Source organism: Bubalus kerabau, chromosome 6 (genome assembly GCF_029407905.1).
Source record: "Bubalus kerabau isolate K-KA32 ecotype Philippines breed swamp buffalo chromosome 6, PCC_UOA_SB_1v2, whole genome shotgun sequence".
NCBI classification, from domain to species: Eukaryota; Metazoa; Chordata; class Mammalia; order Artiodactyla; family Bovidae; genus Bubalus; species Bubalus kerabau.
In genome coordinates this window covers 93219936-93236293 of record NC_073629.1, presented here as the reverse complement: position 1 = coordinate 93236293, position 16358 = coordinate 93219936, and the positions used below count along the sequence as shown (strand labels likewise).

Genomic DNA, 16358 nt, shown 5'->3' with positions numbered 1-16358 from the left:
AGGCTGACTCTTTGTGGCTCTTTGGCATCACAGCCAGACTTCCCTGCTCCATGAACACCTAGGGCACTCCCTGCATGCCCACAGGTTCAGCTCTGACAAGCTCTCCTCTCCCCATGCAGCCAGACTGTCCTCAAGTCCTGCTCACTCCATGGGACTCTCGCCTGCTGGGGGTCCCTCCTCCCTCCCACAGGTGCTGGCTTGGGCTGCCATCCACTCGCTGTGGACACTGCAGTCCAGCCCCACACCGCAAGCTGTATCTTCTCATTCCCAAACCTGACTTGCTCACTGCTCAACACCTTGTAGACAAGTCCTGTCACAGGCCCTGTGGTCTGGCCCTGGTGACCTCTCTCCTGAGGTCACCCCACATGAAGGTGCAGCTTCCAGAACACACTGAGCTCTCACCACACCTGCCCTTCCTCCCAACCTCTCCACTCCTACTTAACCTTGGAGGCCCCGCTTAGCATCACCTCCAGGAAGCCCCCTGACATATTCCCCCACTGCGCTGGGCTCTTCTCTGGCTTTCCACAGCCTCTTCTTTCTTCCCAGAGAGTTACTTGCCCAGTGTGGGAAATCCCTGTAGGTCTATCACAGGGAGCTTCACCAGGGCTGCGGGAATCAGTGGCCCCATACCAGGGCATCAGCAACTGGACACTGAGAGAACAGGTGAGTGAGTAGCAGGAGGAGCCCTGGACAACAAACTGGGTGATGAACTCAGGCCAGTGGCCCCAGGCACAAGCAGGCCAAGGCCAAAGCCAAGGCTTTGACCTTGAGAAGGAAGGACAGGGGAGGAGGAAGGTGATGGGATCAGGCTTCGGGGGACAAGTTTGCTCAAGTCCTGCTGGTGATGAGCAAAAGTAGCAGGAAGGGTAGGGGGAAGGGCTGTGAGGCTTCCCTCTACTCATTTGCAAGAAAAAGATTTCCCAAGTATTCAGTCAGTTCAGTTCAGTTGCTCAGTCGTGTCCGACTCTTTGCGATCCCGTGAACCGCAGCACACCAGGCCTCCCTGTCCATTACCAACTCCTGGAGTTCACTCAGACTCAACGTCCATTGAGTCAGTGATGCCATCCAGCCATCTCATCCTCTGTTGTCCCCTTCTCCTCCTGTCCCCAATCCCTCCCACCATCAGAGTCTTTTCCAATGAGTCAACTCTTCGCATGAGGTGGCCAAAGTACTGGAGTTTCAGCTTCAGCATCAGTCTTTCCAATGAACACCCAGGACTGATCTCCTTTAGGATGGACTGGTTGGATCTCCTTGCAGTCCAAGGGACTCTCAAGAGTCTTCTCCAACACCACAGTTCAAAAGCATCAATTCTTCAGCGCTCAGCTTTCTTCACAGTCCAACTCTCACATCCATACATGATCACTGGAAAAACCATAGCTCTGACTAGATGGACCTTTTGTTGGCAAGGTAATATCTCTGCTTTTTTTAATATGCTGTCTAGGTTGGGCATAACTTTCCTTCCAAGGAGTAAGCGTCTTTTAATTTCATGGCTGCAATCACCATCTGCAATGATTTTGGAGCCCCCCAAAATAAAGTCTGACACTGCTTCCACTGTTTCCCCATCTGTTTCCCATGAAGTGATGGGACGAGATGCCATGATCTTCATTTTCTGAATGTTGAGTTTTAAGTCAACTTTTTCACTCTCCTCTTTCACTTTCATCAAGAGGCTTTTTAATTCCTCTTCACTTTATGCCATAAGGGTGGTGTCATCTGCATATCTGAGGTTATTGATATTTCTCCTGGCAATCTTGATTCCAGCTTGTGCTTCTTCCAGTCCAGCATTTCTCATGATGTACTCTGCATAGAAGTTAAATAAGCAGGGTGACAATATACAGCCTTGACGTACTCCTTTTCCTATTTGGAACCAGTCTGTTGTTCCATGTCCAGTTCTAACTGTTGCTTCCTGACCTGCATACAGATTTCTCAAGAGGCAGGTCAGGTGGTCTGGTATTCCTATCTCTTTCAGAATTTTCCACAGTTTATTGTGATCCACACAGTCAAAGGCTTTGGCATAGTCAATAAAGCAGAAATAGATGTTTTTCTGGAACTCTCTTGCTTTTTCAATTATCCAGCAGATGTTGGCAATTTGATCTCTGGTTCCTCTGCCTTTTCTAAAACCAGCTTGAATATCTGGAAGTTCACAGTTCATGTATTGCTGAAGCCAGCAATTAATACATTCTTCATTTCTAGACGATTAAGTGATCACAACGGGAACCACATTGTATGGAGGAAAAGGCCCCCTTCCTGCAGGGGTCCTGCAGTAAAGCTTTCTGGACAGCCCTGGCCAATGGTCACGGCTGCAGGGCCAGAAGTGGGGACAAGGCCTAGGTGGGCATCTATGGAGTGGGCGGTAGGGGCAAATAATCTGCTCACCAAACACACAGTACAAGCCAAAGAGAAGTCAGGGTGAGGCTCCCAAGAAGGCTTGGGTGCAGCAGCCCAGCCCAAAGGGTCTGGGTCAGGGTCGGGGTAGGAGGGATGCAGCACCTTCCCAGGGCCACCCCCATTGGGGAGGCGAGGGGGCATGAGGTGAGGTGCCAGAAAGGCCCGTGATAATATCATCCACCAGCTAGGATGCCTATGAGGCAAGGAGGAAATCGTGCCCAGTGAGTATTTGGTATAGAGCACAGTACACAGTAGGTGCTGCATAAATGCTGGCTACTTTCATTATCAGTAACAACCATTCAGTGTGTGGGACGCCTGCTGCCCATGCAGGTGCCCATCTGCTGTCCCAGAGGAGGACTGGCTTGCTATACATACCCATCCTGGGTGCTCTCAGCCGTGGGCAGAGGGGACAGATGGTGGTGGGAACTGGTGGTGGCGTCCAGTGGGTGGTGCCTGGAAGGGACATCATGCATAGAGGGCAGGATGCTTGCTGCCAGCCCATTATGGGGGGTGATGGAGCCAGGATACATGCCTGCAGGGAAGCAAACAATTATCACTGGACTTCGGCCGCTCCCTAGAGATGGCTGTGGTCACCCCAGGAACTGTATGCCTGCTTATGGAGAGAGAAAGACAAGAAGGGAAACCAGCTTTGTATTCCTAGATGGTTAGGAGGACAGACAGGGGGAGATAATGGCCCCACTGTGTTCTGTTCATGCTGCAGCTGAAGGGTTATGTGCAGGACTGAGGTCCATGCTGAGAGCAGAGGTGGACTGACATGGGGCTGTCACAGGTGTGGGGTGGTTGAACCATGTGAGTGTGTGTGTGTGTGTGTATTTACTGGGGCAGAGGCAGATTTGAATGGAGCAACCTGCCTCAAATCTCTGGAGCTGTTCTGGGAAAGAAGGGGCTTGCTCCATGTAGCCCCAGTAGACAGAGACCCTGGGATGAAGGGAAGCTTGAGAGAAGCAGACTGGTACTCTGGGCCTGGCTGTTCCTTCTAACAGGCAGATTTGCGGTAGGGTCACAGGTTGCCCTTGGAGAAAATGAACTGGCCGTCCCCAGAGGTGTGTGAGGAGAGCTTGGATGTCTGCCGTGAGGGGTTCCAGAGACAGGATGGCTGTGCTAGCCGGATGGCAGGTTGGCCTGGGAGACCTGAGAAAAGGGATGCCACAGACGGTTGTGTAGGATGTACGCTGTACAAGGGTGTCGACTGAGCACAGGTGTCAGCCGTGCTCGAGTCTCAGACTCTAAACCTTTGGAAGATGCCTGCAAGTGGGACCACCTTTTACTCCCAAAGGTCTTTCCCTTGTTAAGAAGACAGGTCGGATAATGAATCAAATGGGGGACACACGTTGCCCAGGACAGGGGGGTCAACGTGTATCATGACTGACACATGTCAGTCACATGTTGCTCCAGGGACCCCACTGAGGGCCTGAGAGTAGTGACCAAGGCCAGCGCTTCCCAAAGACCTTCACAAGGAGCCTGAATTAGAGAGGAGGACAAGCCCCTCGTCTGGGACTGGAGCCTGAGGAGGTCACAGCAAGGGTCGCAATTTTTTGATGTTCCCTATTTTATCTGAAACAAATGGGGCCAATTTTGCACCCCTCTTTAATCTGCCACGTTTACTGATTTTCATAGAAATTGACATCATTTTCCCAGAAATCAATTCAAGTTGATGCCCTGGGAGGACTCTGTGGACCTGGGGACCGGGCCCTGAGCTGCACTGAGGCTGCATGAGGTATTCAGCCGTTAAATTCTGAGTGTCACTCTGGTCATCCTGGATCCACACTCAGTGCTCTCAGCACCTCATGAGGACCACTGGAAAACAGACCACACTCTTTTCAGGGGTGGGGGTCAAGGAGGAGCTTTTCCTTTCTCAGGTGGTTGGGGTTCCAAGGCTAGCCCACCCCAGGCCTGCGAGTCAGGGGACTACTACCAGGAATTGAGCAGGACAAGGGCAGGGATTGCAAGCTCAGTGCCTTAGGTGGCACAGCAGGGAAGCAGAATAAGTGGCCTGGCAGGGGATAATGACAGGAAGTGGTGGGACTACGGCATCGCAGTGTGTAGACCAAGCAGTCTGCAGCCCTGGCCTAGAGTTAGAGCTATAGACATTCAATGGAAGGGTTATATTCGGTGAAACTCTACTCTTACAATAAATGCGTTATTATTGACAACAATTCATTAAGAATATACTATACGTCAAGGTCTTTCCCCACACCATCAAGTTCAAGCATCTCAACAACTGTCAACTGGGGAGATAACATGATCTCATTTTAAGATGACGTCTTAAGAACTTCAGTAATTTGCCAAAAGTCATGCAATGGGCAGCTAATCAGTCCTCCCAAATGACACCAAGAGAAAGTTCATTTAAAGTTAGGGTCCGGCTCAGGCGCTGGCCCGTCAGGCGAGGGGCCTCTGGCGCAGGCTTCGCTGCCAGGCTGTGAGACCCAGGCTCTGAATGGGCTCTTGGGGGCCCTCTGCCTCTCAGCCCCAGTCCCTCCCGGCCCGTCTCGGGGATCTCGGCTCCCACGGACACCACCACCCACCCATCCATCTGCCTCCTCCCTCAGCCGCACACCCCTCCCAGGTTGGGCAGGAAGGCGCGGGAGGAGGGGCTTCTGCAGACGGGGCCTGACTCAGCGCTGCTCCTGCCTCGCTCCACTCTCCACTCTCTGTAGCACCTCCTCGCCTGCCATCTTGAACCAATCTGGGGGCCTGACAGTTGGGAAGGCCTAGAATCCTGATAAATCCTGCTCCCTTTCCCTCAGCCGTGCTGACCTCATGCTTCTCACGTCCTCACTGCCCATCTCGTTACCTGGGGCGGCTTGAAGGAGGCCTGCCGGGGAAATTCCTGAGGGTTTCCTGTGAGGAGAGCTGGTCCTTCCTGATGAGGGGCAAGCTAGGGGGAGCTTCATATAGTCAGACAGGGAAGACTGAAGGCCGCTCTCACCAGGCCCTCCCCAACCTCACCCCTCTGTTCTGGACTCTTCTGTCCACACTTTCCCCTGCCTTTGCCCGGCCCCGGTCCAGATGCCTCCCTGTCCAGCCCCCTGAGGGTAAATATATGGTGGGCGACTTAGTGTGTGAACCAGGCACGTTGAACGTGCGGACATACAGTGGGCAGGAAGGAGGGAACCACCGTTATCATAAGGAGCAGGCCGGCCCGTCCGGTTTCTCCCCAGAACGCACCACTTCAGGCTGTAAATCAGCGTCATCAATCATCAGCCGTGAGCGCTTAACCTCTGGCCCTAACATCTGTTCCCAACTGTGCCTGAGGCATCCGCTGCGGGGTCTGCAGGAGAACCTGACGGCCCCAGGGGGACCCAGGGCTCCTGAGCTTGCCTGGCTGGCCCTTTTCTCCCCGCTGTGCTGGAAGTAACTCAAGGACAGGGGCCCGCACAGAATCTGGAGCACAATAGGTGCTCAGTATGGCAGGGTGGGGCAGAGGGTCCTGGCGGGTTACAGTGAGTGGGGTCGCAAGGAGTCAGACACAACTGAGCACACACACGCACACGCACACACACACACATGCACGCACACACACGCACGCACACGCACACGCGCGGGCACACACACACACACACACGCACACGCGTGCACACACACACATGCACACACCCACACGCACCATGGCAAAGGCAGCAGACAGCTTGTTAAGGGCATGGCCTGCAGCCAAATGGTCTGGATTCAAATTGGCCTCTGCCATTTACTAGTTGTGGAACCTCAGCAAAAAGTTACTTAAGCTCGCAAGGCTTCAGTTTCCTTGTCTGGAAGAGAAAGTGCATGCTAGTATGTACTTTATGAAGCTGACATGAGGATTATGTTAGTTAACACATACATGCACAGTCCCTAGAACAGCTCCTGGCATATATTCAATAAACGATGGCTTTTGCATTATCACGAGATGGATGAGTAAACAGCTACTCTTCTCCTTCACCGTGAGCAACGATAATGATAAAACTCTCCATCACATTGGTTTTATATAAGTGATCATGTCCACAATCACATGTGCTGTCACAGCAGACTGCTGGGGAGGGGTGGGGAGCTCAGGCTCAAGCAGCGGAGACGCTGCTGACCCACTGCTACAGCAGGCCTGGGCAGGCCTGGTGTTACCCCAGTGCCCCTCCCATCCACGATGCCGCCTCAGTGACTCTGTTTCTCATCTGCAGCATGGGCTCACTGGGGACTGGATGAAATGATGTTGTAAAGTGACCAGCCCCAGAAGGTGCTCAAGAGATGTTACTGGTCCTGACTGCTCTCCCCGGGACAAGCCCTGGGCTAGTACCTGGGAGAACAGGCTTCCAAATGGGATCTGTTGCTGACCTTCCTGGATGACCTTAGGCCAGTCTTTTTCCTGCCCAGACCTGAGTCTTCCCATGGTGGAAACGATGCAGCTGTAGGACCTCTGCCCCTCTGTCCCAGGGCAGCCATTGTTAACCAGTCCCAGCCCTCTTTCCTGCTAAGCCTCAGAAGCCTTCTCAACACAGAGCTCCAGCCCCAGGCAGCTGGCGTTTGAGACACAAACCTTCATCCCTAGATTGGGTCAACTCTAGGGCCTCTTCCCTACTAGGGTCCCTCTATTTTAGCAACTCTGACCCTATGAGCTGTAGCCATGGCAGAAGGGACCCCTAGTTGGAGGCAGGTGGGTATGGTCCCTCCTCCATGGACCCATCCTCCTGGGGTGTCCTTATCCTGTGGATCTGTCTGAGCACAGACCCTACGAAGGGCTACCTAGAGAAGGGGAAAATACCTTCTTTTCCCAAGGCTATTTGGTAAGTGCTTTGATGGAGTTTTAAATATGCTACAACTTTAAGGCTGAGGGGGAAGAATTTTAAAAAACTAGAAAATAAAAAATGTTTAAAATAGTTGGGGTAATTCAAGAAATCCCAGAGGACGGGAAAAGCTTTCTGCTCTGATACTGTGGTTTCTTCGGGGGGTGGGGAAAGGGGCAGAGCACAAGAATTGTCAGCTGGAATCCACAGGCTACACTGCCCTTTGCTGGGCTGGGTTCCCAAGAAGCCAGGAATTCCTGCCGGGGCCTGAGACCTGCCCCGTGGCCCACGGCTGCTGGGAGGGGCAGACACGCTGCCTCAGCTGCACTGGAGGCTCTGAGCATCTAGATAGATGGGTGGCAGGGTCCCAGGGGTCTGGGGGGGGGCCCTATCTTATGATGAGCTGGAAGCAATTACAGCCAAGCTGCCCATCCTCTCAGAGCTTCGGTTTTCTCTTCTGAAGCAAGGAATCGTGGTGGGGAGTACATGGGACTTTAAGTTGAGGCCCAGGCATGAATCCTGAGGTGGGTCCTGAAGAAAGTGCAGGACCCGTCATAGTGAAGGTGCAGGGAGTGGAGGCTGGCAAGGTGTGTACCATGGTTCCCAGGCGAGAGGGAGCCCAGTGTGTTCAGGGAACCGCATCCAATGTGCCAAGGTTGGGGCAGGAGGCCATCAGGAATGCCTAGGCCCCAGGAGGCCTGGGCGGAGCCTGGGCTTCATCCCACAGGCAATGGTGAGTCACAGAGGAGTGGGTATGAAGGAACGTACACCTGGGGAGATAAGCTGCCTGGGCAATGAAGTTCCAAGGAGTGGGCACCTCCAGCAGGTCGTGCCCACATGGCCCCTGTTGCCCATGGAGCACGGCTGTCTGCCTGCAGGGCTGGGTGCAGAAAGGGCCCCCCCGGCCCTGCCTCCCCGCTTGCCTACCTGGGAGCAGTTCCTGGCCTAGGGCGTGGCCACCCTTCCCGTCGCTGGCAGCCAGCTGTGTGGACGTGTGGAGCTGCTGCAGGGCCAGACACTCGGTCAGGATGTCAGCCTCAGCGTCAGGGCCCGTGTGCAGCTGGGGAGTGAGCAGAGGGAGAGAGAGGGTTAGCACGAGACCACCTGCCCACTAGCAAGTCTCACTCTAGGGAACAGGGCAGGAAGGACGGTGGCTCCAGGGCACGACCCCTCCTTCACTGACCCTCGGTTTCCTCAGCTGTCAAATGGAGCTAATTGTGGACACGGTGAGAGTGGCGTTAGTTCAGGGCTGAGAAGCAGATGCTCAGGCGAGATCGAGCATGCAGTGATTTTAATAGGTGAGGGAGAGCTGGGCGTGCTGGCAAAGCCACCAGACAGAAGGAAGAAGAGGGAGAGAGGAAGTTGGTGGGAGCTTCCCAGACTGGGAGCCCAGGGACCAGGGAGTCCTCAGGGCACCTAAGTCTGCTGGAAGTAGGTGGGGTCCCAAGTCTCCCAGGAAGGGGTCTGGCTTCACATCCCTGCAGGGCCTGCCAGGCTCTGTCACTAGCTGGGAGCCCCCGCCAGGGGCGTGGCCTTGGCACAGATGTCAGGAGCGCATCAAAGTGCAGCAGCTGGGCCTCCAGGAGGCTGGAGGTCTGTGGGGCTGGTTCTTGGGCCACGGCTGGGCTGTCAGACACCGGGGGAGTAGGACACAGCGAATGTGCAGTAAGTGTCTTTCCCTCCTTCCTCCCCACTCCCATCTCTCTTCCTTCCTGGCACAAAATGCAGCAGAAACAGTCCAGGGCTGGGGACAGAAGACCTGGACCCAAATCCTGCTCCATTTCTTCTTACTCCCTGTGTGACACTGGACAAATAACCTCTCTGACTCTCCTTTCCCCTGCCGTACCGGCCAGGCTGCTGAGAGGGGAGACGAGAGGACAGGTGTGAACAATGGTTGAAGGTGCTGGGTCAAGGGCTGGCTCACCCCACTGGCCGAGCCCCCACGGTCACGTGACGGTGGGCCCGCTGAGCCGGCACCTGGCGTTGAGGGTGTCAGCTAACAGCACACTGGGGCTGGCAAGTCTTTGGCCAATCGTCCTCAGCTATCCCTAAATATAGACTTGAGCTTGACTCCTCAGAACATCTTCACATCTCCAATTGGGACCAGACGGGCACAGCGGTCCTCAAGTGATGAGGGGGGTGTGCACTGGGATGGGAAGGGTTCCTTCTCCCAGGGAAATCCCAAAGCTGACCATCAGAGTCCTGAAGATTGACTCGTCCAGATTCTCATTTTAACTGGGACAAAACCAACCCAGAGAAGGCAAGAGCTTCGTTGCATGCCACACAGCAGCTGGGAGTTAGCCCGAGGGTTTTTCCACCCCCAGGCCAGCCGGGCCAGCACCCAGGCCCGGGGAAGGCATGCCTAGCCTCCAGAAGGGCTCTCGGCTCCCTGACCCAGCAGCTGTTTTCCATGTAAATTAAGTTTCTGGCAAAAGAGGGCCAAGGCATGTTCTTGCAGACCGCAATGTCGATCGGATTAGGAGCAGCGGGAGAGGAGAATTAAGGAAGAAAAGCATTTCTAATTCTCTCTGAAACGCAGCAGGGCTGCCAAGGAGCTGTCATAATACAAGGGTCGCTTTACCCAGAAAGATACATCATCCCCGATGGCTTTTAATGGATGCTTATTGTTGGGAAGTTTGCAGATCTGCGGCCCCAGGTCCCAGGGGCTCAGTGCGAGCCAAGCACGGGGCCTGGGAAAACCAGGGCAGGATTCTGGTCCTTGGGCATCAGTCTGCTTTGGGACAGAAGCCTCCCTGGCGTGGAGCCCGGGCCGTTCCCTGTCCCTGCCCAGGCTCCTCAACCTGAAAGCAGTGGAGAGAGCTCGTGCCCTGGAAGCAGATGGGTCTGGCTCTGTCCCTCCCACACCACACAACCCTGGGCATACTTGTTACCTCTTTGAGCCTCAGTTTCCACATCTCTAAAATGGGGAGGAATCTCCCACTTCCTAAGATTATGGTGAGGACGTCTATGGGGTCGCTCAGAGTCAGACACGACTGAAGCGACTTAGCAGCAGCAGCAGCAGAGATACAGCCTGTGAAGCACCAGATTCATCCCTCCCTCCTCAGGGTGAATGTGGTTGTGCTGTGTTCACCGCAAGCTGACAGCACATGCTGTGACCACGCTCCTCCTCTGCTCTGCAGCTTCCAGGGGGCTCCCGAGCCAAGCTGTCCCCTCTCCATTTTCTTTGCCACTGAGGTCTGCTTGCTCCTAGCAGCCCATCTCTGCATACCCCTATCCCATGGACTATACAGCAGTTGACTTCTCCAGCCTCTAGGCCTTTTTCTGCCCTATTTACACTGTATCCACAGTTCTGAGAACACTGCTTGGAGAACAGGAGCTGCTCCTGAATCCTGCTAAACAAATTAATGGCTCTTCCCGCTCTGTCCTCCTCTGTCACACTGATGGCCCAAGATTGGCCTCTGGTGTTTCTCTCCGCCCGACACACACCCCCTGGCACTCCAGCACCTGTGGCCCCACTGGTCCTCGGGAGATGTGGCTTCAACCCGGCCAGGTAAGGTCCTACCCAGAGTTGCAGTCCTGTCCCTCCAACCGCACTGGGTCCCTCAGCCACTCACACACCTCCTGTCCAGAACAGAACCCGCTGCTTTTTCCTGCAAGCCTACTTCTTTCTCAGATTCTCTATCCTGGTGAAGGGGACCACCATCCATGCATCCTGCTCCCCCAACCTCTGACATTGATGATCTTCCTGCCAGGCACCCCCAACCCAGCCAAGCAGTCACCAAGCCCAGTCCCTCTTTCTCCCCTCCCCCCCTGCCCCAGGTCAGCCCCCACCGCCACCCCCCATGTCTCTCCTGCCCCCAGAAGTGGCCTCCTTGTCTCAAATTTCCCTCTAACCACCTCGACCCATTCTCTACACAGCCCCCAGTGCCACCTTTCAGGGTGATGTGTCCAATCTCTGCCTACAACCCCTCGATGGAACCCCCCATCCTCAGGACAGCCCTGCCGCCTCCGCAGGGGCATCCTGTCACCCCACCCCAACAGCCTCCCCTCCGTGCCTCGCTGCTCAACCCGGAGTCAGGCAGGGACTGCGTGAGGCTGGCCCTCAGACAGTTTCAAGCTTCTGTCACTCTCTGGGGCCCCATCTTCACAGGCCCAGTGCTTACTCCTTCTTTAAGACTTAATGACAACACCTCCTGACTTCTGTTCGGAACTTTTACTTTGGGTCAAGTACTGGTCAAAAACCCTTGACATAGGTTTCCTTGTTTAATCCTCATGACAACCCTTAAAGGCAAGTCCTCTATGCCCCATCTGACAGCTGAGGACATGAAGGACAAGGCACTAAGACACGTGCCCAAGACCACGGTGCCAGTAGCCATGAGCCTGCACACCACTGCCCCAGCCCCAGCGCCATGTCGCTTCTTCCATGACCCTCCAGCTCCCTCACATAGGCCCCAGCCCCATGTCGCTTCTTGCATGACCCTCCAGCTCCCCCTGATAGGCCCCAGCCCCATGTCGCTTCTTCCATGACCCTCCAGCTCCCCCCTCCCCAGATAGGCCCCAGCCCCATGTCGCTTCTTCCATGACCCTCCAGCTCCCCCCTCCCCAGATAGGCCCCAGCCCCATGTCACTTCTTCCATGACCCTCCAGCTCCCCCCTGATAGGCCCCAGCCCCATGTCACTTCTTGCATGACCCTCCAGCTCCCCCCCATAGGCCCCAGCCCCATGTCGCTTCTTCCATGACCCTCCAGCTCCCCCCGATAGGCCCCAGCCCCATGTCGCTTCTTCCATGACCCTCCAGCTGCCCCCCATAGGCCCCAGCCCCATGTCGCTTCTTGCATGACCCTCCAGCTCCTCCCCGATAGGCCCCAGCCTTGTGTCGCTTCTTCCATGACCCTCCAGCTCCGCCCCCTGATAGGCCCCAGCCCCATGTCACTTCTTCCATGACCCTCCAGCTCCCCCTTCATAGGCCCCAGCCCTTTTCCAGCTCTCTGATTGTTTTCTGCACACATCTATTGCGGTCTGTGTCATATTGTGTCGACTTATCCCTTCATGTGTGTCTGTCTCTCACTGCCAGGTCCCCACTGAAGGTAAGGACCATGGTTTTTATTTTTGCATCCTGAATGCTGGGGACATCAAATGTTTATAAACGAGGCCTGGGCAAATGGATGAGAGAGGAGCTTTTGGCGGAAAGTGAGGAAGTACAGACCTCTCTCAACTTATAATGAGGTTATGGCCTCATAATTCCATCAAAGTCTGAAAATATAAAAAATCAAAATTGCATTTAATACACCTAACCTACTGAACTCAACATTCAAAAAATGAAGATCGTAGCATCCAGTCCCATCACTTCATGGCAAATAGATGGGGAAACAATGGAAACAGAGACAGACTTTATTTTCTTGGGCTCCAAAATCACTGCAGATGGTAAGTGCAGTCATGAAATTGAAAGACGCTTATTCCTTGGAAGAAAAGCTATGACCAACCTAGACAGCATATTAAAAAGCAGAGACGTTACTTTGCCGACAAAGGTCCATCTAGTCAAAGCTATGGTTTTTCCAGTGGTCATGTATGGATGTGAGAGTTGGACCATAAAGAAAGTTGAGCGCCGAAGAATTGGTGCTTTTGAACTGTTGTGTTGGAGAAGACTCTTGAGAGTCCCTTGGACTGCAAAGAGATCCAACCAGTCAATGCTAAAGGAAATCAGTCCTGAATATTCATTGGAAGGGCTGATCCTGAAGCTGAAGCTCCAACCCTTTGGCCACCTGATGCAAAGAACTGACTCACTGGAAAAGAACCTGATTCTGGGAAAGACTGAAGGCAGGAGCAGAAGGGGCTGACAGAGGGTGAGATGCTTGGATGGCATCACTGACTCGATGGACCTGAGTTTGAGCAAGCTCCGCAAGTTGGTGATGGACAGGGAGGCCTGGCATGCTGCAGTCCATGGGGTCGCAAAGAGTTGGACACGACTGAGTGACTGAACTGAACTGAACCTACCTAATACCATAATTTAGCTTCCCCTACCTTAAATATGCTCAGAACACTTACACAAGACTACAGCCAGCAAAATCACCTCAGGCAAAGACTGTCCCTAAACAAAGTGCCGAGTAGCTCATGTAATGTACTCCCAGAATAGCTCACTTCCGAATAGCTCACTTCCAGAATACTGTACTGGAAGTGAAAAGCAGAATGGTGGTCTGGGAACAGAATGGCTGTGAGTGTATCAGTTGTTCACCTTTGTGGTCGAGCAGCTGCCACTGCCCAGCATCACAAGAGAAGATCCTGCCCATCACAGACCCAGGAGAAGATGAGACTTCAAAGTGTGGTTTCTACTGAACTTGTGAAAATACCATCGTACCATCGTAAAGTTAACAAATTGTAAGCTGGACCATCAGAAGTCAAACCACTGTTAAGTCATGGAGAAGATAAAACTTCAAAGTGTGGTTTCTACTGAACTTGTGAAAACAAACCACTGTAAGTCATGGACCATCTTGACGCTTGGGCTGGTGGGAGGCAGATGGACGGTGAGGGACAGTAGCACCCTTGGGTGTGGAAGGCTGGATACATGCAAGGAGTGTGACCTTTACCTGTCTTGATGCTGGACAGGAGGCTGGGTGGGGTGGGGGGGTTGTCTGCAGAGATGGGCCTGGAACGGAGCCCTCTTACCTTCTTACGCACCTGCTGCTCTTTGGCTGAATGGGCCTTCACATGCTTGCGGAGGGAGCTGGGGTCTGTGTAGCGCTTGGAGCAGCCAGGGATCTGGCAGGCATACGGCTTCTGTAACATCAGAGGGCAGAGGCGGGGTGAGTGGGGGGCCATCCACTGGGCCGTACGTCCTGCTGTGTGGCTCACGTCCTATCCCTCCCGCCAGGAGGAGTCTGACTCAGGCCTGCCCATGGGTGGAGGGAAGGTGCCTGGCCTGGCGGTGAAGGAGGCGTTTGTGTCTCCATTCTACCCTCATCCTAGGACCTCAGGTAAGTTGCCTCCCCTCTCGGACTCTCACTTTCTCCTCTGCAAGATGATGGGGCACCCCAAGTTCTAAGACTTCTTCCAGCTCTGACACTGGCTCTGAGAAAAGAACACCCTTGTGGCTCAGCTGCAGAGGACAGCAAATGAACAAGGAGTAAAGTGAGGGGCACAGGGGCAGGAGGAAAAGGAAGAACAGGAGTGGGGCACAGCACGAGGCAATGGGATACAAACGTGGAACCAAGCTGGAGAGTGGCTGGCCCAGGCTCGGAGCCCCTGACCAACCCTTGCAGTGGGTCCGGGGTCCCCAGACTAGTCCCCAGGCTATGAGGATTGTAGGTCCTCAAACCAATAATCACAGGAGACCAGAGGGTACTGGGTCTCAGGTGTAGCCCCGGGTAGGCTGGGCATCGGTGCCCTTCACGTCCCTTTCCCCTGGAGCCCCATTCATCTTCTAGAACAAGTCGGTGCCCGCCACGTCCCCTGATTCCTATCCAGACCCTGTGTGCTCTCTACGCCTCCAGTCTCCCCTCTCATTCACAGCCAGAGGACCTTTCTCACAGGTCTTGCCACGCTCTCACCTTCTAACCCCCCATGGCTCCCTGGTGCCCTCGGATACAGCCCGTCTCTGGGTGCTGAAGGCCCTTTGTGACTTTAGCCCTGGTTGAGCCCTCACCCCTCCTCCCACCCCAGCACACCCAGCTCCCGTCACTTCCTCTCCAACCTCTCCTGAGTCTGGTTCCCACCACCACTTCTCAAGTTTCTACCGGTAGCACTGTCCACCTGCGCTGCGGGGTCTGTCCAGGGGTGAGTTTTCTTCCAGGAAGGGTCCCTTCTGATTCATCCCAGGTCAGGGCTCTGTGGCTGTAACTGAATTCTGAGCTCCCCGTAGAAGCAAACGTCCATGAGACCTTGCTCAGGGACTCCAGCTGCCACTGGGGCTTGAAGTCCCTAAGGCTCCCTTTCTGAACACATCCAGCAGCTCTGATTTTTCAGGGCCCTCTGGCCTCCAACCACTGCAGGGGACACAGTGGTGGGGGATGTTTAGAGATGACACCTATGTCCCAACCAGCCATGCCAACTGGAACTGCCCCTAAACCCCCAGGTGAGCCAGCCCTGCTGGACAGCATGGGATTGGGGGCGGGGAGCAGAAACAGACGGCCATACCTTGGTGCTGCCACGGAGAGTTGCCAGGTTAAAGAAACAGAGGAGAGCAAAAAGAGAGAGACAGAGCAGTGAGAGGCTGGCCTCGCTGAGAGGCAGGTACGGTAGGGTGGAAGGCAGGCCTCAGACCTGCCCCCCACACAACCACTCAGAGACACAGACACAGACCCACACACCACAGGGCCCTTCTTTCTTGGGCCGGATTCCCACCCCAACACACACACACACACACACACACACACACACACACACACACGCTCTTTCTCTCATGGGCCCTGCCCTGCTCTGCCCCAGGCTCTGTCCCCAGGGGACGCTGATACAAATCCACGCGCTTTTGTCAAAAAGCAAACAAACAGAGCTCCGTGTGTGCAGGCGCCCTCGCCTGGAAAGAGGGCACAAGGCCCATCTCTGTGTTTGTTTTTCCAGGGCCTGACGTGTGTAGAACATTCCTCCAGCCCAGCTCCCCCAGGAGCCCTCAGGAAACCCTGTGGCTGGCTGTCCCAAGCAGCAGCCAAGCCCCAGGCCTGCAGTCACCGCACCAGCTCCAAGGCCTCGTTCACAGCAGGACACTCAGGGCCGTGCTGTGAGCATCGAGCACCTCACAGCACCCTCCCGACCTGAGCACAAGACAGCCCCTCACGTACTAAGCACCCCCCTCGCCCCGCCCAGTGTGCAGGCACTGCGCTCCGCGCTGGCCAGCTGCGATCTCCTTTCAGCCTCACACTCACCCCATGAAAAGCATCCCCACTTTACAGATGAGGAAACTGAGGCTGATGCTTTGCCCAAGATCCTGCAGAAGTGCAGTGCCCATGCCCCTCTGCTAAGGTGCCCCCTCTCTTCTGCAGCCCTGAACGGTCCAGGGAAGCGGGCAAAGGAGAGACTATTGCCCCCATCTTCCCTGTAAGGAAACCGAGGCCAGGGCAGGACAGTCTGTGGCAGTCAGGACTTGAACTGCACATGGAGTATCTGGGATGTGGCAGGATTTGGTCAGCATTCAGTCAGCAAGTCACAGGTAGGCCAGCGACTCACGTTTGCTGTACAGACCCTGTGTCTGGCCAACACAGCTGTCGCTTCAGTTGATCCCCCCATCCCTCTCCTGTAAGGTAGGAGTGT

General features: G+C 54.8%; 1 protein-coding gene across 1 annotated transcript in view; it reads right to left on the bottom strand.

The window, feature by feature from the left end:
• GLIS1 (GLIS family zinc finger 1) overlaps positions 1–16358 on the bottom strand; it is a 264245-nt gene that overhangs the window by 4849 nt on the left and 243038 nt on the right. The window contains exons 7-9 of the mRNA XM_055585833.1: positions 13782–13892; positions 8085–8217; positions 2761–2917 (exon numbers count right to left, since the gene is read on the bottom strand). Coding sequence (XP_055441808.1) covers positions 2761–2917; positions 8085–8217; positions 13782–13892 — 401 coding nt within the window. The remainder of the gene's footprint in view (positions 1–2760; positions 2918–8084; positions 8218–13781; positions 13893–16358) is intronic.